The sequence below is a fragment of the Hibiscus syriacus genome, unplaced genomic scaffold (genome assembly GCF_006381635.1).
Source record: "Hibiscus syriacus cultivar Baekdansim isolate YM2019G1 unplaced genomic scaffold, ASM638163v2 tig00004205_pilon, whole genome shotgun sequence".
NCBI classification, from domain to species: Eukaryota; Viridiplantae; Streptophyta; class Magnoliopsida; order Malvales; family Malvaceae; genus Hibiscus; species Hibiscus syriacus.
Window position 1 is genome coordinate 220,723 of NW_024062006.1, and position 23,689 is coordinate 244,411.

General features: G+C 36.1%; 1 protein-coding gene and 1 pseudogene across 1 annotated transcript; both read right to left on the bottom strand.

Moving 5' to 3' along the window:
* Positions 1-99: 99 nt before the first annotated feature.
* Positions 100-3,718, bottom strand: LOC120192575 (annotated as a pseudogene).
* Positions 3,719-8,185: 4,467 nt separating this feature from the next.
* Positions 8,186-22,543, bottom strand: LOC120192372 (S-linalool synthase-like). Its single transcript, XM_039195164.1, has 14 exons — positions 22,538-22,543; positions 22,277-22,456; positions 11,646-11,916; positions 11,373-11,565; positions 11,066-11,286; positions 10,455-10,578; positions 10,217-10,338; positions 9,875-10,092; positions 9,647-9,765; positions 9,441-9,539; positions 9,121-9,336; positions 8,922-9,051; positions 8,584-8,835; positions 8,186-8,500 (listed from the first exon to the last, which is right to left on the bottom strand). The coding sequence occupies exons 1-14, from the start codon at positions 22,541-22,543 to the stop codon at positions 8,186-8,188; spliced, it is 2,466 nt and encodes an 821-aa protein (XP_039051095.1).
* Positions 22,544-23,689: the final 1,146 nt, after the last annotated feature.

The following is a 23,689-nucleotide window of genomic DNA, read 5'->3' on the forward strand; positions in this document are numbered from 1 at the left end:
GACATCTATTGGATGCCCCACCACAAACATTCATTTAATACTATTATTTGAATTCAACGAGACCAGTAGGAATCTACCTCCACACAAAGTACAATACATTTATTTCACTTCTATTATACATTATTATTCCCAAAGGCATGCACAGTCATGACTGATTTGATTAGGCGAAAGACAATCTAAAGCTTGGCATGGTGAAGATATTAGCATATCCACGCCTTGTAATGGGCAAAGAAGCTTGGTATCCTACGATTCTTTTGTTCTGATATTTGAAAGGTCGTTGAACAAGCTGAGGAGAACCTTTTGCTTCAAATTCCTTCTTCGTCCCAGACTGCGAAGGAAGAGATTTCAATGGCTTCCATGTTCCAGCATCTAGAGGAACGTATATTGCCTTTTGGATATCTTGAATCATCTCTGTATTCGAATCGTATCGGTTTCTGGAGTTGAAGAACATGTGAAACACTTTAATGGTTGATAAGTGGAGTTGCCTTGATTCCATGGGCAGATCACTTAATCCATCCATCAAAGCATGTTTCATTAACTCTTTCCTCTTGTTGTCCAGCAAGTCCCTGATAAAGGCGATCGAATCATCGATGTCTGCATCTGGGTTTTCTTTCATGTATAGCAATACGTAGTTCATTTTCCCATCTTCCATCTCTTTCTGTCACCATTTACTTCCATATCAATACAAAGAGATTTTTATAAAAGACAAAGGAAACCTCATGATAGAAAGAGTTTTACAATCACCTGGTAGCTTTGAATGTCATTCAACAGACGAGGTATAAGCATGGTCAGTTTGGTAACCGTTCCGTATTCGGTGAACGGGCTGATATCGGCATTCCTTAAGCTTGTTTTCAAGAAGCACGAAGCTGGAAGAACCACCGTATGTGCAGCAATCGATGTCATGCCATTCCGAAGGTACTCATCAGTTGATGGTAATGATCCACTTTTGCTCCATTTGGCTTCCACAAGCCATGAATCAAATGTTTCGCACCACTGCATCAAATGTTTATAATTTACATTAGTATTGGCCCTAAGGACTATTCTCAACATTGTCTAAATTCTTGTTGGACAAGTCCAATACTAGTTGGTTAACCCACTTACTATTTGCTTTAGAAAATAGGTTATATCAGTTCCTTGCTGTTGCAGACGCTTTGTTGCAGTTTCTTTCACGAGATTATCAAGGGCATCAATATGACCTTGCTGTGGCCACTTAATCCTCTAGCATCCCATCTGTTGTTTCCATTCAAAACCAACGATAATAAGTTTCTAATAACCATTAAACAGAATCACTAATCAGCATTAATTTGCTTTTGTTGTTGGCGAGTACCTTCTAACTGCATCAGTGAGGATGTTGAGCTCTTCTAGAGAACCTTCCATGTCAAAAAAGTCATCAGCAACTGTGATCAATATGGCACTTTTGCTCCCACCATTCGAATATCGGAGTCATAAGGCAGGAAAGGCAGGCAGATATGGCAAAGTAGCAATACATAGTTTTCTCTCGACCAAATCCCATATCACTAAGACCGTTTTTAAGGCACCAACTGTTGTAATGAAACGAACAAGTGTGCCATTTAGAAACAGACCCATTCTTAGCATAATGTTGAAGAAGGCTTCAGTCTCCTTACCTTTTCAATTCAGCCATTTCTTTCTTGTAAATTGACTGCCTAAACTCATAATCGGCCACAGCAAGTTGCACTAACTTTTCATTTTTAGCGCTTGATAACCTGCTTCCAAAGAATTAATTTGTTTTACGGATAATTGAATATTATAGCACACGAGAAGAAGTCAGAAACCCCTTTGAAAATATAATAAAATTATAAAAATTTTGACAGGTAAAAATATAATCTTATTATTATAATATTTTAGAGATATAACCTATAATTTCAACTTTTACTTGAAAGTTAGTCCTCGTACCTGTGAAAAGAGGTCTTTCAGGCCACAAAGCATTCATTTCATTCTCTTCAATCCACGCTCTATGTTCCAAGGATCCAGTCGCGCCACCCATGGAAGGCTCAGCTCGTGCTCGATCTAATTAAGCCAAAGATTACAAATATTATGTTATTAATTACCTCTGTGCCACATAGTTCAATTATAATTACATTATAGAAGGTAATAAAATTGAATACCATTCTCTTAAAGTTGGATGATTTTGTAAAAGGGTCATTATCTGATCCTGCTCCCTTAGTTCCGACTTTTTCCAGCACTTTCCTAGAAAATGATCTTGCTTCTTCAAGTTCATATTCTCCAGGAAATATGAGATCCGTGGCTCTATAAACATTAAGCATTACGCTCGAGAAAAATTCGTGATTTTTTTCAATATGATCTAGAATTTCATGATCATTCAAGAACCAACACTCTCCTGCATATGAAAGAAAAAATCGATTTAGAGTTTGAAAACCGCAAGTGCATGCCGATATATCGCCTAAAAACTGTTTAAAATTTAATCCTTAAGGGGACGTTATACCATGCATGCGAAGCAGTCGAAATGCCAAAGTGTCTTTGTATAGCTGGGTTGCAACTGAAGTACACTATAGCTTTTTTCTGACGGTGAATGCTCCTTTTCATAATTCCTGTCAATTATAATCATATGTAAAAAAAATTAAATATGTGTGTCGGAATGAAATAAATCAAGTCGTGCATTGAATTTTAAGATATTACTGTAAACTTGGGTCAATATATCTCAATCTGCGGGTAAAATGTTCAGCCAACCCCAACCTTTGCAGTTGATTGGCCAAACCAAGTTTTACTAGCTCTTCATCCATGGATACGTCGGTGGAACTAAAAAAAAAAAGAATAAATGGTTAGTATCTAAGCGTAGCATGAACAGTAAATTAGTATTGGATTGTAAGTAAGCTAAGCAATCTTTATTGCCGGTAGCCAGAATGCATGTGCTGTAGCAGAAGGGGATTGGAACAGCGAGCCATCACTTTTTAAGTTTACGCTTATCTCTTCTTCATTGATGGCATAAAATGAAGGCAACGCTTCGAGGTATGATAATAATGGAGGATATGGACCACCGTCCGTTTCACTATATACCAAAATGAAAAACAACCGGAAATATATAATTGATGAATTGGCAGTTAATTTATGATGCTCTCATCAGTCGATTTAGGTCTTTGAAATTACTTTTGGAGGATTCGTTGACGTTCAAAGAATACATCCATCACCAACTGTCGCGAATGGTGGGGGAAGTCAAGGTCTAGGCCGGTTTTACGTGCAAGTTCAATCATTCCGGGGAAAACAATGGCAAACCAACGAGGAAACTGACGTCGGTATCCTCCTAGCAGCTTCTCTGCGTTTGCTCGTATAAATGCCAACCCTGGGACACACACACACATTATAGTAAATGGTAATTCAGAGCAAGTACGTGCATCACTTTCCAACGTAATAAGATTTGATACCTTTCTCTGCATGTTGTCTCCCGAGATTCCACTTGTTGAGAACAAAACACAGGCGAGAGTAGCAGGCAAAGACTCGAGGGTAGAGTTACCTTGAGCGTCACTTTCCCAAAACCCTTCTTTGGTCTGGTTATTGACCACCCAATCCAGGCAATCCTTGAACATGGGTTCCATCTGCTTCGAATCTGCAGGAACCATGGCTAACCAGGCAGTGTCATAAGCAGACGGCGCAACGAAAGAGATAGGATCGATGTCCAATAACATCATCTCTTCGTTTATCATTTAACTAAAGCTTCAATCGAAACTTTTGAAAGCTCCATGTAAAGAAAATATAATCAATAAAGCTTAAATTATAATTTGTTAGGTAAATATAGTAGCATGGTGCGAATATCTTAACCGCTGGAGGCATCCATTTATAGTAGTTCCACCGCTGCTTAATTTGCCGAGGACCGCCCGTAAACCACTCCCAACGTGTTTCAGGTGGACGACTGCGTTTTACGTTGACATTATCAAATTGTACCTTATCACTATTTTCCTTATGAAAAACTCGATCAAGAAAATACGCGCTAGTGGGGAGGAGCCCATTTCCTTGTAGGCCATCTTGGATTCTTCACAACGTGGTTTGTTGGTTGATCTTTGGGTTATATATTTTAGTAACCCTGATTTTTTAAAGAAAAGTTATTATATAACATTTTATGATTAATTATAGTACAATTCATCAAGTATTCACTTAATCTACTTCTAATGTTTTTATAGGAAATCTGTGAAAATTAATTAAAATATTTTATAAAATGTTTGGAGTAGAATTGGTCATAGGCTAAATATTAAACACTATAAATTAAGTTAAATAATATTTTTTATATTAAATTGAACCTTCTAATTTATGCTTTGGGGAATCAAGCTATTGATTGAAGTTCACTAACTTTTGTTTAATTTCTAGTCAAAATCTCAATTTAAGTGTATGAATTGAGCCATTTCAATGGATAAAAACCCCAAATGTCAATTATTTTTTTAAAAAAAATTCTAATTTAATTCTAATTTTACCTGTAGAAGATAAAAGAGGACTCTACAAAAAAGGAAGGGGGTGCTCCTAATAGGTTCTAACCTAAAAGAATATGATAAAATAAAGACGAAGATCTTCACCAACCAACCAAATAATTAAATAAAAAAATTAAATTGAATGAGAATAAATGTCTATGAACTTTAGTTTTTGTTTTTTCTTTAAAATAAAATACGTAAATTATGTTTTCTTTAAATATATAATTTTTTTAAAATAAATATTTAAGTTATTATTCATAAATATTTTAATTATTCTTATCAAAATAAATATTTACTTTTTATATAAGTTATTTCATTTTTTTATTAAAAATAAAATTTAAATTTATGTCCGTGTGTATATTTCATTAAAAAACTAAATAATGATATAACATAAAATAATGGTTTTTAAAATAAATATTTAAATTTATGTGACGTGTGTATATTTCATTAAAAAAACTAATTTTAGTTTATTCTAAAAAAATGCAATTCAGCAGTTAGTTGACTTGACAAAAATAGCAACCCAGCCTCACATGTCCAATCCGTGCCTTGTTCCACGTGTTTTTGTCTCTTTTATTTTTGCCCCTTAATACGTAATATCTTAATCGCAAAAGGTTTTAAGTATACGCAAGCTGTATCCGATGTAGGGGTGTAAATCAGTCTAGTCGAGTTCGAATATTATTGAGTTAAACTCGATTTAAAAATTTTGAAATAAAGCTCGACTCGACTTGAAAATTCTGAAATAGAGCTCGAATTGATTCGAAAACTCGCGAGGTTAAAATTTTTAAGCTCGACTCGAATTCGAAATCTTAAACTGAAGCCTGTGAGCAGCTCGAAAAGATTCAAAATGAAAAAAAATCGTAAACTTAACTCGATTGAAACCTCAAACTCGAACCTTAAATACATGAAATCATACTATATTTTAAAAAAATCAATACATAAATATTAATGTTATTAATAATTTATTTATTAAAAAATAAAATCTTAATATATTATATTTTCGAGTTGCTCACGAGCTTTTCGAGTCTAATATCAAGTAGTTCATTTTGGCTCGTTAAAAACTCGAGTCGAACTCGAGCTTGAGTCGAGTCCATTTGATCTGAGTATTTATCGAGCCTTAATCAAGTCGATCTCAAATAACTCGTGATCTGTCTCGTCTCATTTACAGCCGACAAAAAAAAAATGTAATTTGATAAAACATAAGTATTGTTTAAATAAATTAAATTCAATCATATATTATATAATAAAAATTGTAAACAATTATGAAATATCTTTCTAGGTAGATGGTTTAAAATTTTGACACGTGTGTAAATTTAAAAGTCTTCACTTATTATATGATTATTATTTTACTTTTTAGGTTGCCTATACAATTAATTACTTAATTATTTGTTTATTTTATTTTATTAGTGATCTTTCAATTTTTAATCAGATTATTTAATAATTTCATTATTGTCAATTAAATCATTAGTCGTTAACATTTATTAAAAATATTTTGTATTTATTTGTTTTGTATTACCTTTATATTCCATTTGTATTAATTATATAATTTCTATATTAATTCATCATGTTATGTATGATTTATATTTTTTATATAGTACCCGTGACCTTGTTTCTTTATTTTTGCAGACTAGATTCAATTTTATTTTTTTACCTTTTTTATACCATTCTTGTTTTATTTTACTGCGATATAATCTCGTAAGTAAAAGGATCGATATTTTTGAATTTTGGCATAGACTTCCATTTTCATTATTTAAGACAACATGTGTGTAACACCTCAATTTTTCGGCTAGTAGTTTCGAGTTATCCGAGAGGCTTGTAGATCCCGTAGATTTCATAATTTAAGTTGTTAGGCTTAATTGAGTTAGAATTGGACTCAATTAGCCATAAAAGGAGATTTTTGAGTAGTAGAAAGATGATAAAGGATTATATGTGCAATTTCACCTTTTCAAAAAGATGAAGGCTTTTTATCTATTTCATATCATTATTCTCTTCATTTCTTCCTTCATTCTCATTTTCCTTCTCCCATTTTCCTCTTCAAGTTCCATAGCTCAAAGATAAGCTTTTGGACATCTTTCATGCTTCAATTTCGTTCATAATCCCACCAGCAACATCGTTTTAATGATTCAAAGCTATGGGTTCTTTGTTTGTAAGAAAAGTGGGGGGTTTTATCATCCAAGTCTTGGTGGAGGGTGATTGCTAGCTAAAGGAGCTTCATTTTGAGATTTTTAACCAATGTAGTGTATTTTTTATTCTTTGGAATGTTAAGGGTTTCATAAGCACGATGATTTGTTAATATTTTGGTATTTCAGCATTTTAAGGTTTCATACTTGATTCATGCCATATATGACAAATTCATTGTAAATCATGTGCTTTTATGACACTTTAAAACCCTAAGTAACTTTATAAATCTTTAGCGCATGATTAGGAACTAAACTAAGCATTGGAATGATTTTTTGATGTTTCTCGAGCTTAAATAAGATATTTTTGGATTCGAGTATCGATATTGGAGAAACAATATCAATATTGGATGAATTGAGATGAAAATTAGATATTTTTAGCTGGGAGTATTGATATTATTGGGGAGAGTATCGACATTTCCCCTACAATATCGATACTTAGGGTATAGAGTATCGATATTGAGCCACATTTTCAGAAATAAAAGCCATTTTTGGTATCGATGCTCATACGGGTATCGATACTGCATGTAGGGTATCGATACTGCAAGTAGGGTATCGATACTGCAAGTAGGGTATCAATACTACTCACTTTTGATGGTTAGATTTGATCTATTTAAGGCCTGTAAGAGCTAAGGATGGTCTGTAAGAGCTAGCACATGTAATTAGTTCTATATGTCAAAGTAAATATTTAACTTATACCAAACTATCATTATAAAATGAAAGCAATTTGTTAGATCTATGATTCCAACTTAGAACATCTAACAAAATATTCAAGCATTTTATTGCTAAATAAGATCAAGAATTAATTTAAAACGTACCAAAATTATCATTTAACTTATAAAAGAATTTAATAAAAAAATTAATTAAATAGATATATTTTAAATTACTTATGATACAATACATGTACTTTTTAAAATAAAATAATATTGATCTTATAGAATATATAAATAATTATTTGATTATTTTTATTTTAAATTAAAATGAGAAATTATTTAATTTTAATTTAATATTTTTATATGTTAAATAATAATTTTGGTATGTATTAAATTAATTCTTAATCTTATTTAGTGATTAAATGCTTGAATATTTTATGAGATATTCTAGGTTGGAATCATAGATCTAGCAAATTTATTTAATTTTATAATGATAGTTTAATTTAAGTTAAATATATACTTTGGTATATCTAGTTACCTATGCTAGCTTAGTTGGTTGAGCACTTCCCTTCCACCCAGGAGACCTAGGTCATAGTGAGCACTCTCTTTAAGAGTTTTAATTTTATTTTGTTTCTCGCAAGGTGGTGACACGTGGCATCAACTTATTAGTTGAATAAAATTTATTAAATATTAATATAAATAATAATTTAAAACTTAAAAATAATTAAAATGTCACGTCAGTTCTATCATTAAATTTTTAAAGACGGATATTAAAATGAACCAAAAACTAAATTTTAAGTATAATTTTATAAAAAATAATACTTCATATACTAAAATGTATCAAAAGTAGGCTATTTCATATTTGGAAGGAGATGGACCAGTGGGGGAGTTTGATTGTTGATTGCTATCTCAATAAAGCTCATCACATTGAGTTGGATCCAATATGTAGAGGGATATATATTGCCTTTTGGATGTCTTGAAGCATATCCGTATTGGAATCATATCTGTTGCTCGAATGGAAGAACATCTGGAACACCTTAACGCATGATAAGTGGAGAAGCTTGGATGCTTTTGGCAATTCTCCCAACCCATCATCCATCAGAACATTTTGGAGAAACTCTCCCCACTTGTTCTCAAGTATTTCTCGAACATAGGTTGTCGAATTTTCAATGTCTGCTCCGGGGTTCTCTCTCATGTACAGTAAAACATAGTTCATTTTCCCCTCTTCTTGTTCTTTCTTTCATTACCCGGTTAATTATTAGCAATGATCTTGATTAAATATATAAAGGAAGAACGTATGGTAGATTCAATAATGTTCATCTGATAGCTCTGTATATCGTTGAGTAAACGAGGTATAAGCATTGACAATTTGGTAACAGTCTGGTATTCCCCTGCCCTAACTTTGCTGGCTGTTGGGCTTGGATCCAACAGATATGAAGCTGGAAGAACAATGGTGTGCAGAGCAATGGATACCATTCCGGTTCCAAGGTATTCTTCCGTTGATGGAACAAATCCACCCATGCTCCACTTTGCCTCCGCCTCCACAAGCCATGAATTGAACGTTTCATACCACTTCATATCAAATAAAACAAAAAGTTATATAGTTTTTTTCAAGGGGAAAAAAATTAGTGAACCGCCGAGTTGTTGTTTAAACTTACAATCTGCTGAAGAAAAAATGTGATATCTATTCCTTTCTGATGCAGAACTTTAGCTACAATTTCAGTGACGAGATCATCAAGGGCATTAAAGATGGTCTTACTGTGACCACTCAATCCCTTAGCATCCCATCTGCAATGCGTTTCAATTGTATATCAGTGGATTGAAAATTAGCCTGTTAGTTCTGTGATTGAAACTTACCCTGCAATTGCATCAGTGAGGCTGTTCAATTCATAGAAAGAAGCTTCCGTATCGTAAAAATCATCGGCAACGGTTATCACAACAGCACTTTTTGTTATTATCATCCTAACTTCAGAGTCATACTGCAACGGGATGCTGGAAGCAATGGCAAAGTAACAGTACGTAGTTCTTTCTCGGCCAAATCCCATGTCGCTCATACCCCTGCTCTTGGACCACCTATATATAGAGTTATTTAGCTGGTTAGTTTTTTTCTCTCTATAAAATTAAGATTAAATACTAAATCTCGTATTCTGATGATGATGATATAAAAGAACATGCACCGTGTCACTTCCTCCAACTCATTCCTGTATATCAACTGTCGAAACCCGTACTCCGCCACAGCAAGTTGCAGTAGCTTCTTATTTAACAGGGTTGACAACCTGCTTCCAAAAGGATTGATGTTTAATTATTTGACCTTGAAGATGCATTTCGTTAAGATTTTTAATCATTTTATTAATGTCAAGCTAAGCTGATATTATATATATACCTGTGGGAGGAGGCCTTGCCTACCCACAAAAGGTTGGTATTATTGCTGTCTTCGATCCATGCTCTATTGTCCAGACGATCCAGTCGAGCGATCCATGGAAATCTCAGTTCATGCTCCATCTATTACACATTTCACAAACAAGGAAATCAATTTTAGGTACATTAATATACCACTAATTGTCTCTTTATATATAGCTTTTTCAATATGATGCGAGACAGATTCGATTACCATTTTCTTCAGCCCGGTACATCCAAAGCTAGTATCTTTCAAGGCAATTTTCTCCAACACTTTCCTAGAAAATGATCTCGCCTCCTCGAGCTCACCTTCTCCTGGAAACTTAAGATCTGTAGCTCTATAAACATTGAACATGGTGATTGAGAAGTATTCTTGATTTTCTTCGATTTGAGCTCGAACTTTGTCATTATTCAAGAACCAACATAATTGACCTGCTATGCAAAACATAAACATATAATCATATTTATATTATGCAAAACATAAACATATAATCATATTTATATTATATGGTATGAAAGAAACCAAGACGAAGGTTTTTTTTTTATTGAATCGTACCAGGAGATATGGTAAAACCATGCATGCGGAGTAGTCGAAATGCTAAAGAATCTTTGTGCAACTGGATTGCCACATCTGCACTATTGCCTGACTTTCTTGTTGACTCTTGAGTTTTGTAATTCCTGAAAGTTATAATCATAGATCGACATCAAAGGCTAGGATGTTAATTAATCGTGGGAGACCATTAGGGTTTTATTAGAAGAATATTAATGTTACACCTATGTATTTTCTCACGAACCAGTAAATCTTGGCCAAATTGTCTTCAATTTCACGTGTAAAATGGTCAGCTAACCCCAATCTTTGTAGTTGATTGACCAAACAAAGCCTTATTAGCTCTTCATCCATGGGAAAAGTTGGTGGAACTGCATAAAAAATATATTTTTTCTTTTTAAAATAATAATTTATTTGCAATCGTGATCCATGTGATGTCATAGGAGTGGAAGTAAATTAAAATGAATTGAATTTTAATTTTAATTATTTTAATAGGTTAGAATAAACCAAATATAAATCCTTAAAAAATAAAATGCAAAGTAAGGAGTGTATTGACAGACTTGAGGAGATTTATTCTGATTCGTCTCTTCATGCTTATAGAGAGGTCATTTCCCTTGTTGATGCTCTTTCTAAATCAGGGATTGATAGAAAATACGTTTAAAGCGTGGTTTAGAGTTCGTAGTGGTGGTTGTTTATCTGGGTTGATGTTTCCTGTTGTCTTTCTACTAATGCTCCTTTTGCTGAGGAGTGTTTTTAGAGTTAATTAGTGTCCAAGATCGCTGTTTTGTAAAATAATCATAACTTTTGGGGGTAACTAGGCACATGCAGGACAAAAGTTGAAAGATTAATTTGGCTGACCTCCGTTAGCACATCTTCCAACAACCATTTGCAGATAGGATAGAGTCATTTCATTTCCGGTAGCCATGAAAGCACGACCAGTGGCAGCAGGAGATTTGAACAATGAACCATCACCACTCAAGTTCATGGTTATGTCTTGTTCACAAATATCGTAAGTTGAAGGCAGTGCTTCAAGATATGATAGCAATGGAGGATAATATTGATTGCCAACAAGTTCCTCGCTGCAACAAGTATCACGTATAATTATATAGCTACTGGTTAGATCTCAAGACATGAAAAAATTTAATTAAACATGGAGAGCAATTACGCATCAAGTAGGCTTTGCCGTTTGTGGAAAATGTCGAACAACAAGCCGTTTAGTTGGGAAGGGAAGGCAAGCTCGATCCCAGCTTCACGTGCAAGTTCAATCATCCCCGGGAAAACAATGGCAAACCAGCGAGGAAGGTCGTCGTAGGTTTTTCCAAGGATTTTCTCAGAGTTTTCTTGAACAAAGTCCAGTCCTGACAGTTGCTAAAAATTATGACTAAAATCAATCAAAGAATGTAATTTAGAAATTTACGTAGTAGAGAAAGAATAATACCGCGCTTGATATTATTAGCTCCAACATTCCACCTGTGGAGTGCAATTAAGCAAGCCAGAGTAGCTGGAAGAGAGTCGATGGAGGGATCGCCATGGGCGTCCACGCAGTCTCCCCAGTACCCTTCTTCAGTCTGATTATTGGCCACCCATTCCAGGCATTCCTTAAACATGGAACATGTCGGGTCGGAATGGATTGGAATCATGGCTAACCAGGCGGTGTCATAACCAGATGCTGAAACAAAAGAGTATGGATCCTTTGTTGCGAAAGACGACTATCGGATAGAGCAAAATCGCAACTGATAATTTGAAAAAATAAAAAATGAAGATAAAAGAGACACAAAATTTACGTGAAAAACCCCTAAAATTATTATGGTAAAAACCATGGGCAACAGTAGAAGAATTTCACTATGAGAAAATAGGAATTACAACATCTCTCGATCTACCAAGGAGAAAACAATGATAATTCTCTCTTGATAAAAATGAGAAAATAACTCTCAAGAAACTCTCTAAATTCTATCTAGTATTGGAAGAAAGCTAGAATGCTTTGGGATGATTTTTGAAGCTAAATGAGCTAGGGTATTTATAGTTGAAACTTAAGGACAAATTTGTAAATACCTTAAATTACAATGACTAAATTTGAGGTTTTACCCATACCTAAAAATCAACAAAAACTGCACCACTTTCGGTGCCTAATAATCCAATGCACTTTCGGTGCATTTGTTTTTTCAACAATCTCCCATTTGAATATTTGATTGGAACAATCATATCTTCACACCATTCTTTCTACCTTGTACCTTCACGTTGCTTACGTTTCTGACAGGCCACAAGAGGATCGACACCAGGTAAATTTATCAGCATTGATCACCTTCGTCATGAAATCTGCTATATTGTCTTTGGTATGGATCTTCTGCACATCTACCATCCCTTATTCCACCTTTTCACGAATGAAATGGTATTGAACTCGTATGTGATTTGTCCTTGAATGAAATGCTGGATTCCTTGCTAGATGCAAGACGCTTTGACTGTCACAAAACATAGATACATACTCTTGATTATGCCCAAGTTCCTCCAATAGCATCTTCAACCAAATTGCTTCTTTACTGGCTTGTGTAGCTGCTACATATTCTGCCTCTGTTGTGGATGTAGCCACAACTGACTGTAACTTAGAAACCCAGCTTACAGCTCCATCAGCAACTTTGAACACATATCCTGTTGTAGATTTGCTTTTATCCAAATCCCCTACATAGTCAGAATCTACATACCCATTGATTAGTAAGTTTGATCTTCCGTAACATAATGCAACATTTGAGGTCCCTTTGATGTATCTCAGGATCCTCTTTACTGTATTCCAATGCTCTTTGCCTGGATTCGCCATGTACCGACTAACCACTCCCACTGCTCGTGCAATGTCTGGTCTTGTGCATATCATAGCGAACATTAAACTTCCCACTGCTGATGCATACGATACTCGAGACATCTCCATCCTCTCTTCTTCACTGCTAGGACTCATACTGGAGGATAATTTGAAGTTAATAGGAAGAGTGGTAGAAATTGGCTTATAATCTTGCATGTTGAATCGTGACAAGATCTTCTTCAAGTAATTCTTTTGTGAAAGCCAAATCTTCCTATTACTTCTGTCTCGGTGAATTTGCATCCCTAGAATCTTGTTTGCTGATCCCAAGTCCTTCATTTCAAATTCCCTAGCCAGTTGTGCCTTCAATTCTTCAATATGATCTTTGTTGGGTCCTGCAACCAACATGTCATCCACATACAACAGCAATATAACAAAATCGTTATCACCAGACCTCTTGAAATAAGCACAAGGGTCAACATTAAGTCTGTTGTATCCAAGGCACATAATGAAGGAATCAAATCTCTTATACCAACACCTCGGCGCCTGCTTTAGACCGTACAGAGATTTGTTCAACCTGCAAACAAAGTTCTTCTTTTCGTCTTCTTCAAAACCTTCAGGCTGGAGCATATAAATCTCTTCTTCAAGATTTCCATGAAGAAAAGTTGTTTTAACATCTAGCTGTTCCAAATGTAAATTCAATGTAGCACACATTGCCAAGACTACTCGAACTGTTGTTAGTCGAACCACAGGAGAAAAGATTTCATTGAAATCAATACTTTCTTTCTGAGCATATCCTTTGACCACCAGTCTTGCACGATACCTCTCCACTTGATCGTCACCATTTCGCTTGATTTTGAAAACCCATTTGTTACCAATTGGCCTCCTTCCTTGTGGTAGTGGCACAAGGTCCCATGTATTATTTTTATGAAGGGCTTCGATTTCTTCTTGCATCGCCATCATCCACAGTGAAGCATCTGAGTTGTTTATTTCCTCCTGGTATGTTGATGGCTCACCGTCCTCTGTTAAAAGGCATTATGCAATATTACCTTCTATAACATAATCTGAGTGCCAATTGGGACGTATTCTCACACGATCTGATTGACGAGTTGTTGGAGCTTCAGAACTCTCTGGTTCTTGTTCATCATGTGCTGGTTCTGCTTCAGAAGAATCTCCTTCTTCAAACTCTTTTTCCACATGTATCTGAGTAGTCTCTGACTTTTCAGCGCTATCATCGTCTTCTTTTCTTTGTAGTTTATCTTCTACAAAGATAACATCCCTGCTAATAATCACTTTGCGGGCAGTGGAATCCCACAAGCGATACCCCTTTACTCCATCAGCATACCCCAAGAATTTGTATTTCCTGGATTTTGGATCCAGCTTTGAAATTTCTTGGGCGTTGTACATCACGTACACAATACTTCCAAATACATGGAGGTTTAAATAATCAACTGGTTTACCAGTCCACATCTCCATTGGTGTCTTCAGCTCTATTGCAATTGATGGAGCTCGATTCAACAAATAACAGGCGGTATTGACTGCTTCTGCCCAGAATGATTTTTCTAGGTCTACGTCCCTCAACATTGCTCTTGTTCTTTCTAACAAGGTTCTGTTCATCCGCTCTGCCACTCCATTTTGTTGAGGAGTGTTCGCCACTATGAACTGTCTTTTGATGCATTCTTTCTTGCAAAAGTCATCAAATTCTTCACTTGTGTATTCTCCTCCATTATCTGTTCTGAAACACTTGATCTTATTTCCAGAATCAAGTTCCACCCGCGCTTTGAAGTTTTTGAAAGTGGAAAACACATCTGACTTCTTCTTAATAGGGTACACCCAACATCTCATGGAGTAGTCATCAATAAATGAGACAAAGTATTTTGCTCCGCCTAGGGATGTAACTGGTGCTTGCCATACATCAGAGTGAACCAATTCTAGAACACTTTTGGCTCTAGAATTTGATGTGTTGAATTTCAACCGGTGCTGCTTACTTGTTACGCAATGCTCACACAAAGGAAGTGTTACCTTTGTTAAGCCTAGAAGTAGTTTTTGCTCCACAAGAACTTTCATTCCTTGTTCTGACATGTGTCCAAGTTTCTGATGCCATAACATTGCAGAATCTGAACTACATGAGGCAACAGAGGCTTCTGCTTCTAGCAAAGTCTCTCCCTTCAGCATGTACAAGTTTGCTGCTATCTTTTCGCCTTTCAGCACCACAAGCGCTCCACGGAACACCTTCATGATTCCTTTATGTGTTTCAATCTTACTTGCATTATTATCCAACAATCCGTAGGATAATAAATTTTTCTTCAGGCCTTTCACGTGCCGCACATCTCGAACAACTTTAATTGTTCCATCATACATCTTCAATTTGATGGTTCCCACACCAATGATCTCTAAGGCATGATCATTGCAACTATACACAGATCCTCCTGAGACAGGTTCATAATGATGGAACCATTCTCTTCTTGAGGTCATGTGATATGTTGCTCCCGAATCAATGAGCCATATATCTGCAAATCGTTTTCTACCTTCCACGGTGGTTGACGCTTCACAGCATAGAGCATCTCCATCATCTGAAGTGTTTGCGGTATTGCCTTGTGGATTGGAGTTTTTATTTAGACTCCAACAATCCTTCTTCAAGTGACCCTTCTTTCCACAATGGTAGCACTTTAAATTCTTTTTGCTTCTTGACTTCGATCTACCATGTTTATGACTGCTGCTTTGGCCACATTCTGTTGATCTCCCTCTCACCGTTGTCAAAGCTTCTGCTTGTTGCAGATTTACTTGTCTGTCTTCCTTGTTCTTGTGCCGATTTTCTTCTTGTAGAACAGTAGCTGCAACGTCATCGAAGACTAGACTAGTGACATTATTGTTTGTCAAGTTGATGATGAGTTGATCATACGAATCCGGTAGACTTTGAAGTAGAAGTTCAGCACGTTCTTGTTCTCCTATTTTACAGCTTAAGGATGTAAGCTGAGAAAATAAGGTGTTCAGTGTATTTAAGTGCTCCGTCACTGAAGTAGATTCTGGCATACGGAGAGTGTACAATTTCCTCTTAAGGAAAATTTTATTGTGCAACGATATGGCCTCGTACAGTTTTGTGAGATGATCCCATATCTCCTTAGTTGTCTTCTTCTCTTCGATGCTTGACAATACTTCATCTGCTAATGCTAGATGAAAGTCTGCCATAGCATTCCCGCCCATCTCGTTCCATTTGTTATCATCTGCGAAATCCACCGGCCTTTCACTGATAGCCGCTAGACACCCGTCTTTCCTCAGGATAGCCTTCATCTTTAATTTCCACAATGAGAAATTTCTCCCATTGAACTTTTCAATATCAAATTTCGTTGTCATAACTTCTATTTCGGATAGCTCCCACTATTTCACTATCGTGAATAGTTCTCTAGAACCTAAAAGAATGGGTAATACCTTCTTATTTTCTTATGTTAGAGGATCCACCTTTTGGTGGCAACCACAAAGACAATAAGCAGATATTACACACTCAAATCTGGCTCGGATACCAATTGTTGCGAAAGACGGCTATCGGATAGAGCAAAATCGCAACTGATAATTTGAGAAAATAAAAAATAAAGATAAAAGAGACACAAAATTTACGTGGAAAACCCCTAAAATTATTAGGGTAAAAACCACGGGCAACAGTAGAAGAATTTCACTATGAGAAAATAGGAATTACAACCTCTCTCGATCTACCAAGGAGAAAACAATGATAATTCTCTCTTGATAAAAATGAGAAAATAACTCTCAAGAAACTCTCTAAATTCTCTCTAGTATTGGAAGAAAGCTAGAATGCTTTGGGATGATTTTTGAAGCTAAATGAGCTAGGGTATTTATAGTTGAAACTTAAGGACTAATTTATAAATACCTTAAATTACAATGACTAAATTTGAGGGTTTACCCATACCTAAAAATCAACAAAAACTGCACCACTTTCGGTGCCTAATAATCCAATGCACTTTCGGTGCATTTGTTTTTTCAACAATCTCCCACTTGAAGATTTGATTGGAACAATCATATCTTCACACCATTCTTTCTACCTTGTACCTTCATGTTGCTTACGTTTCTGACAGGCCACAAGAGGATCGACACCAGGTAAATTTATCAGCATTGATCGCCTTCGACATGAAATCTGCTATATTGTCTTTGGTATGGATCTTCTGCACATCTACCATCCATTCTTCCACCTTTTCACGAATGAAATGGTATTGAACTCGTATGTAATTTGTCCTTGAATGAAATGCTGGATTCCTTGCTAGATGCAAGGCGCTTTGACTGTCACAAAACAGAGAGACATACTCTTGATTGTGCCCAAGTTCCTCCAATAGCATCTTCAACCAAATTGCTTCTTTACTGGCTTGTGTAGCTGCTACATATTCTGCCTCTGTTGTGGATGTAGCCACAACTGACTGCAACTTAGAAACCCAGCTTACAGCTCCATCAGCAACTTTGAACACATATCCTGTTGTAGATTTGCTTTTATCCAAATCCTCTGCATAGTCAGAATCTACATACCCATTGATTAGTAAGTTCGATCTTCCGTAACATAATGCAACATTTGAGGTCCCTTTGATGTATCTCAGGATCCTCTTTACTGTATTCCAATGCTCTTTGCCTGGATTCGCCATGTACCGACTAACCACTCCCACTGCTCGTGCAATGTCTGGTCTTGTGCATATCATAGCGAACATTAAACTTCCCACTGCTGATGTATACGATACTCGAGACATCTCCATCCTCTCTTCTTCACTGCTAGGACTCATACTGGAGGATAATTTGAAGTTAATAGGAAGAGTGGTAGAAATTGGCTTACAATCTTGCATGTTGAATCGTGACAAGATCTTCTTCAAGTAATTCTTTTGTGAAAGCCAAATCTTCCTATTACTTCTGTCTCGGTGAATTTGCATCCCTAGAATCTTGTTTGCTGATCCCAAGTCCTTCATTTCAAATTCCCTAGCCAGTTGTGCCTTCAATTCTTCAATATGATCTTTGTTGGGTCCTGCAACCAACATGTCATCCACATACAATAGCAATATAACAAAATCGTTATCACCAGACCTCTTGAAATAAGCACAAGGGTCAACATTAAGTCTGTTGTATCCAAGGCACATAATGAAGGAATCAAATCTCTTATACCAACACCTCGGCGCCTGCTTTAGACCGTACAGAGATTTGTTCAACCTGCAAACCAAGTTCTTCTTTTCGTCTTCTTCAAAACCTTCAGGCTGGAGCATATAAATCTCTTCTTCAAGATTTCCATGAAGAAAAGTTGTTTTAACATCTAGCTGTTCCAAATGTAAATTTAATGTAGCACACATTGCCAAGACTACTCGAACTGTTGTTAGTCGAACCACAGGAGAAAAAATTTCATTGAAATCAATACCTTCTTTCTGAGCATATCCTTTGACCACCAGTCTTGCACGATACCTCTCCACTTGATCGTCACAATTTCGCTTGATTTTGAAAACCCATTTGTTACCAATTGGCTTCCTTCCTTGTGGTAGTGGCACAAGGTCCCATGTATTATTTTTATGAAGGGCTTCGATTTCTTCTTGCATCGCCATCATCCACAGTGAAGCATCTGAGTTGTTTATTTCCTCCTGGTATGTTGATGGCTCACCGTCCTCTGTTAAAAGGCATTATGCAATATTACCTTCTATAACATAATCTGAGTGCCAATTGGGACGTATTCTCACACGATCTGATTGACGAGTTGTTGGAGCTTCAGAACTCTCTGGTTCTTGTTCATCATGTGCTGGTTCTGCTTCAGAAGAATCTCCTTCTTCAAACTCTTTTTCCACATGTATCTGAGTAGTCTCTGACTTTTCAGCGCTATCATCGTCTTCTTTTCTTTGTAGTTTATCTTCTACAAAGATAACATCCCTGCTAATGATCACTTTGCGGGCAGTGGAATCCCACAAGCGATACCCCTTTACTCCATCAGCATACCCCAAGAATTTGTATTTCTTGGATTTTGGATCCAGCTTTGAAATTTCTTGGGCGTTGTACATCACGTACACAATACTTCCAAATACATGGAGGTTTAAATAATCAACTGGTTTACCAGTCCACATCTCCATTGGTGTCTTCAGCTCTATTGCAGTTGATGGAGCTCGATTCAACAAATAACAGGCGGTATTGACTGCTTCTGCCCAGAATGATTTTTCTAGGTCTACGTCCCTCAACATTGCTCTTGTTCTTTCTAACAAGGTTCTGTTCATCCGCTCTGCCACTTCATTTTGTTGAGGAGTGTTCGCCACTATGAACTGTCTTTTGATGCATTCTTTCTTGCAAAAGTCATCAAATTCTTCACTTGTGTATTCTCCTCCATTATCTGTTCTGAAACACTTGATCTTATTTCCAGAATCAAGTTCCACCCGCGCTTTGAAGTTTTTGAAAGTGGAAAACACATCTGACTTCTTCTTAATAGGGTACACCCAACATCTCATGGAGTAGTCATCAATAAATGAGACAAAGTATTTTGCTCCGCCTAGGGATGTAACTGGTGCTTGCCATACATCAGAGTGAACCAATTCTAGAACACTTTTGGCTCTAGAATTTGATGTGTTGAATTTCAACCGGTGCTGCTTACTTGTTACGCAATGCTCACACAAAGGAAGTGTTACCTTTGTTAAGCCTAAAAGTAGTTTTTGCTCCACAAGAACTTTTATTCCTTGTTCTGACATGTGTCCAAGTTTCTGATGCCATAACATTGCAGAATCTGAACTACATGAGGCAACAGAGGCTTCTGCTTCTAGCAAAGTCTCTCCCTTCAGCATGTACAAGTTTGCTGCTATCTTTTCGCCTTTCAGCACCACAAGCGCTCCACGGAACACCTTCATGATTCCTTTATGTGTTTCAATCTTACTTGCATTATTATCCAACAATCCGTAGGATAATAAATTTTTCTTCAGGCCTTTCACGTGCCGCACATCTCGAACAACTTTAATTGTTCCATCATACATCTTCAATTTGATGGTTCCCACACCAATGATCTCTAAGGCATGATCATTGCAACTATACACAGATCCTCCTGAGACAGGTTCATAATGATGGAACCATTCTCTTCTTGAGGTCATGTGATATGTTGCTCCCGAATCAATGAGCCATATATCTGCAAATCGTTTTCTACCTTCCACGGTGGTTGACGCTTCACAGCATAGAGCATCTCCATCATCTGAAGTGTTTGCGGTATTGCCTTGTGGATTGGAGTTTTTATTTAGACTCCAACAATCCTTCTTCAAGTGACCCTTCTTTCCACAATGGTAGCACTTTAAATTCTTTTTGCTTCTTGACTTCGATCTACCATGTTTATGACTGCTGCTTTGGCCACATTCTGTTGATCTCCCTCTCACCGTTGTCAAAGCTTCTGCTTGTTGCAGATTTATTTGTCTGTCTTCCTTGTTCTTGTGACGATTTTCTTCTTGTAGAACAGTAGCTGCAACGTCATCGAAGACTAGACTAGTGACATTATTGTTTGTCAAGTTGATGATGAGTTGATCATACGAATCCGGTATACTTTGAAGTAGAAGTTCAGCACGTTCTTGTTCTCCTATTTTACAGCTTAAGGATGTAAGCTGAGAAAATAAGGTGTTCAGTGTATTTAAGTGCTCCGTCACTGAAGTAGATTCTGGCATACAGAGAGTGTACAATTTCCTCTTAAGGAAAATTTTATTGTGCAACGATGTGGCCTCGTACAGTTTTGTGAGATGATCCCATATCTCCTTAGCTGTCTTCTTCTCTTCGATGCTTGACAATACTTCATCTGCTAATGCTAGATGAAAGTTTGCCATAGCATTCCCGTCCATCTCGTTCCATTTGTTATCATCTGCGAAATCCACCGGCCTTTCACTGATAGCCGCTAGACACCCGTCTTTCCTCAGGATAGCTTTCATCTTTAATTTCCACAATGAGAAATTTCTCCCATTGAACTTTTCAATATCAAATTTCGTTGTCATAACTTCTATTTCGGATAGCTCCCACTATTTCACTATCGTGAATAGTTCTCTAGAACCTCAAAGAATGGGTAATACCTTCTTATTTTCTTATGTTAGAGGATCCACCTTTTGGTGGCAACCACAAAGACAATAAGCAGATATTACACACTCAAATCTGGCTCGGATACCAATTGTTGTGAAAGACGGCTATCGGATAGAGCAAAATCGCAATTGATAATTTGAGAAAATAAAAAATGAAGATAAAAGAGACACAAAATTTACGTGGAAAACCCCTAAAATTATTAGGGTAAAAACCACGGGCAACAGTAGAAGAATTTCACTATGAGAAAATAGGAATTACAACCTCTCTCGATCTACCAAAGAGAAAACAATGATAATTCTCTCTTGATAAAAATGAGAAAATAACTCTCAAGAAACTCTCTAAATTCTCTCTAGTATTGGAAGAAAGCTAGAATGCTTTGGGATGATTTTTGAAGCTAAATGAGCTAGGGTATTTATAGTTGAAACTTATGGACTAATTTATAAATACCCTAAATTACAATGACTAAATTTGAGGTTTTACCCATACCTAAAAATCAACAAAAACTGCACCTAATAATCCAATGCACTTTCGGTACATTTGTTTTTTCAACATCCTTGTCCGATAACATCTCTTCCTTTATCTCTTTCACTTTAGCTTCAATGTTTGAAACCTTTGAACGCCCCATATCAGGTATAGTTAAAATCCAATTTAGTAATATTCTTACACAAAAGAAATGTTAGGAGTAAGTAGTTGTGCGTAATTGTTTGGAAATCTATTTATATAGCAAAGCTCCCGCACATGAATGTTGCTGTTGCAACTTGCAACGTTTTTCACGTAGGAAGCAATTATTGTGCATTAATTATTTACGCTGGAAGTAGACAAGACACAACAATTCAACGCTCAATGATAAAATTATGCGTTTCCATGGGGAAGAGACCAACACACCTTCACTACCTCTTCTATTAGCCCCAACGTGTTTTACGTTGGCCGTTATATTTTACTTGTAAAATAATTTCTCCATTTATAGTATGAACCCGAGCCTTTAAAATTTGACAGCTGACCCTATGTTTTTTTTTGGGGTAAATTACTAATTTGGTAAGTGAACTTTAGTCTTTCTCCTATTTAACTCATTATACTTTCAATATTTTCAATTTATTCACTGAATTTTATATATTGAATTGTTTTACCATTTTATTATTTTTTCTTAGATGATGTGACATCTTTATTATATTTAACCAATTAATATTTTATTAATATTATTTATATATTTTTTTATTATCTCCTACCCAGTTTACCCCTCGTCTTCCATGCTTATTGTCATCATCTTCGCCACTCAATATGTCTCTCCACCATCTTTTCCCTTTTCTTTTAATACTTACGTCCTCCATCGCTTTCCTCCTGCCACCACGAAGGATCAAACAAGCCCAACTCACTACACCACCAGCTTTTTTAGTTGGATGATGATGCTAAGTAGAAGAATATGAACAAAGTTAGAACTTATAATTAAATAATAATAATAACTTAACTCACTGATTCACTCAACTCACCTGCATCACTATACCATCAGCTGTCTTAATTGGATGATGATGCTCAGTAGAAGAATATGAACAAAGTTAGAATTAAATAATAATAATAACTTAACTCACTGATTCACTCAACTCACCCTCATCACTATACCACCAGCTGAATCTTAGCTGGATGATGATGATCTTCCTTTCACAAAAATAAAAGAAAGGAAATAATCCCCACACCAAATCTCATATTTCCTTCCTGGTAAAAACAAACTCACAATGTTCCCCTCACTCCTCCTTCTTATTCTTCTCCTCCTCCTCCTCTGTTTTTTCTACCTATGTCGATCATTTTACTTTCACAGTCGTAGGATCCTTTACCAACCCTTCTTGCCATACGAATCAACCCATCCATCTCCATCTCCTTCCAAATACCCATTCTCTTCTTCTCCCCCTCTCGATTCCCTTTTTTTCTCCATCGTCGACGTTTCTACTTCTATCGTCGCTATTTTCCTCACCCTCTTCTATTGTCGATGCAAGTAGAAAGGTAGGTCTGTTGACAATAATAAAACTTTTATGTCCAACAATAGCAGCAGGTTGTACCCCAACAATGTTCTTGCTAGTAGACTGAGGACAACTTCCAACACCAATTATGTATTGCTTTATTTAGGTACATTGGTAATCGCGCGATGCGGAGTCGACAGTGCAGGTTCTATTAATTCGCCGACCAATGTTCAATTCAATCCCAATAAAGAGGACTCCACAGAACTCCAATCATTACCCCGTTGTCTGGGCAGAGCACTAGTCGAAACTTTTGAGCTGATGAAGTTCAGGCATTTACTGAAGAAGACGAAAAAGAACATTTGCAGCAATTGCTGTGAAAAGTATCAAAATTATTATTTATCCTGTTTTTAATTTTTTTTCTAATATGAAATTAAAAAAATATTTAATTTTGTCACATCATAACAGTTAAAAAATTAACGATTCAGTAAAAAAAAATGGATGTCTAAAATTCAGTGGGTAAATTAAAAAAATTGAATGTACAATGATTGAAATAGTAGAAAAAAAATAAAATTTAAGTACCAAACGTGTAATTTACTATAACCCACTAGACCCGACATGAACGTAATGACCGAATCTTTTAGACTACATCAATGTTTTAGATTCATAGAAACCATGAAACTTCCGAAT

Excerpts from the sequence above, each read along its gene's own strand:
- LOC120192372 (XM_039195164.1), bottom strand. Across the intron at positions 11,566-11,645 it reads AGCTAATAATATCAAGCGCG|GACTGGACTTTGTTCAAGAA; the intron begins GTATTATTCTTT and ends AGCAACTGTCAG. Across the intron at positions 10,579-11,065 it reads TGGAAGATGTGCTAACGGAG|TTCCACCAACTTTTCCCATG; the intron begins GTCAGCCAAATT and ends TTTTTTATGCAG.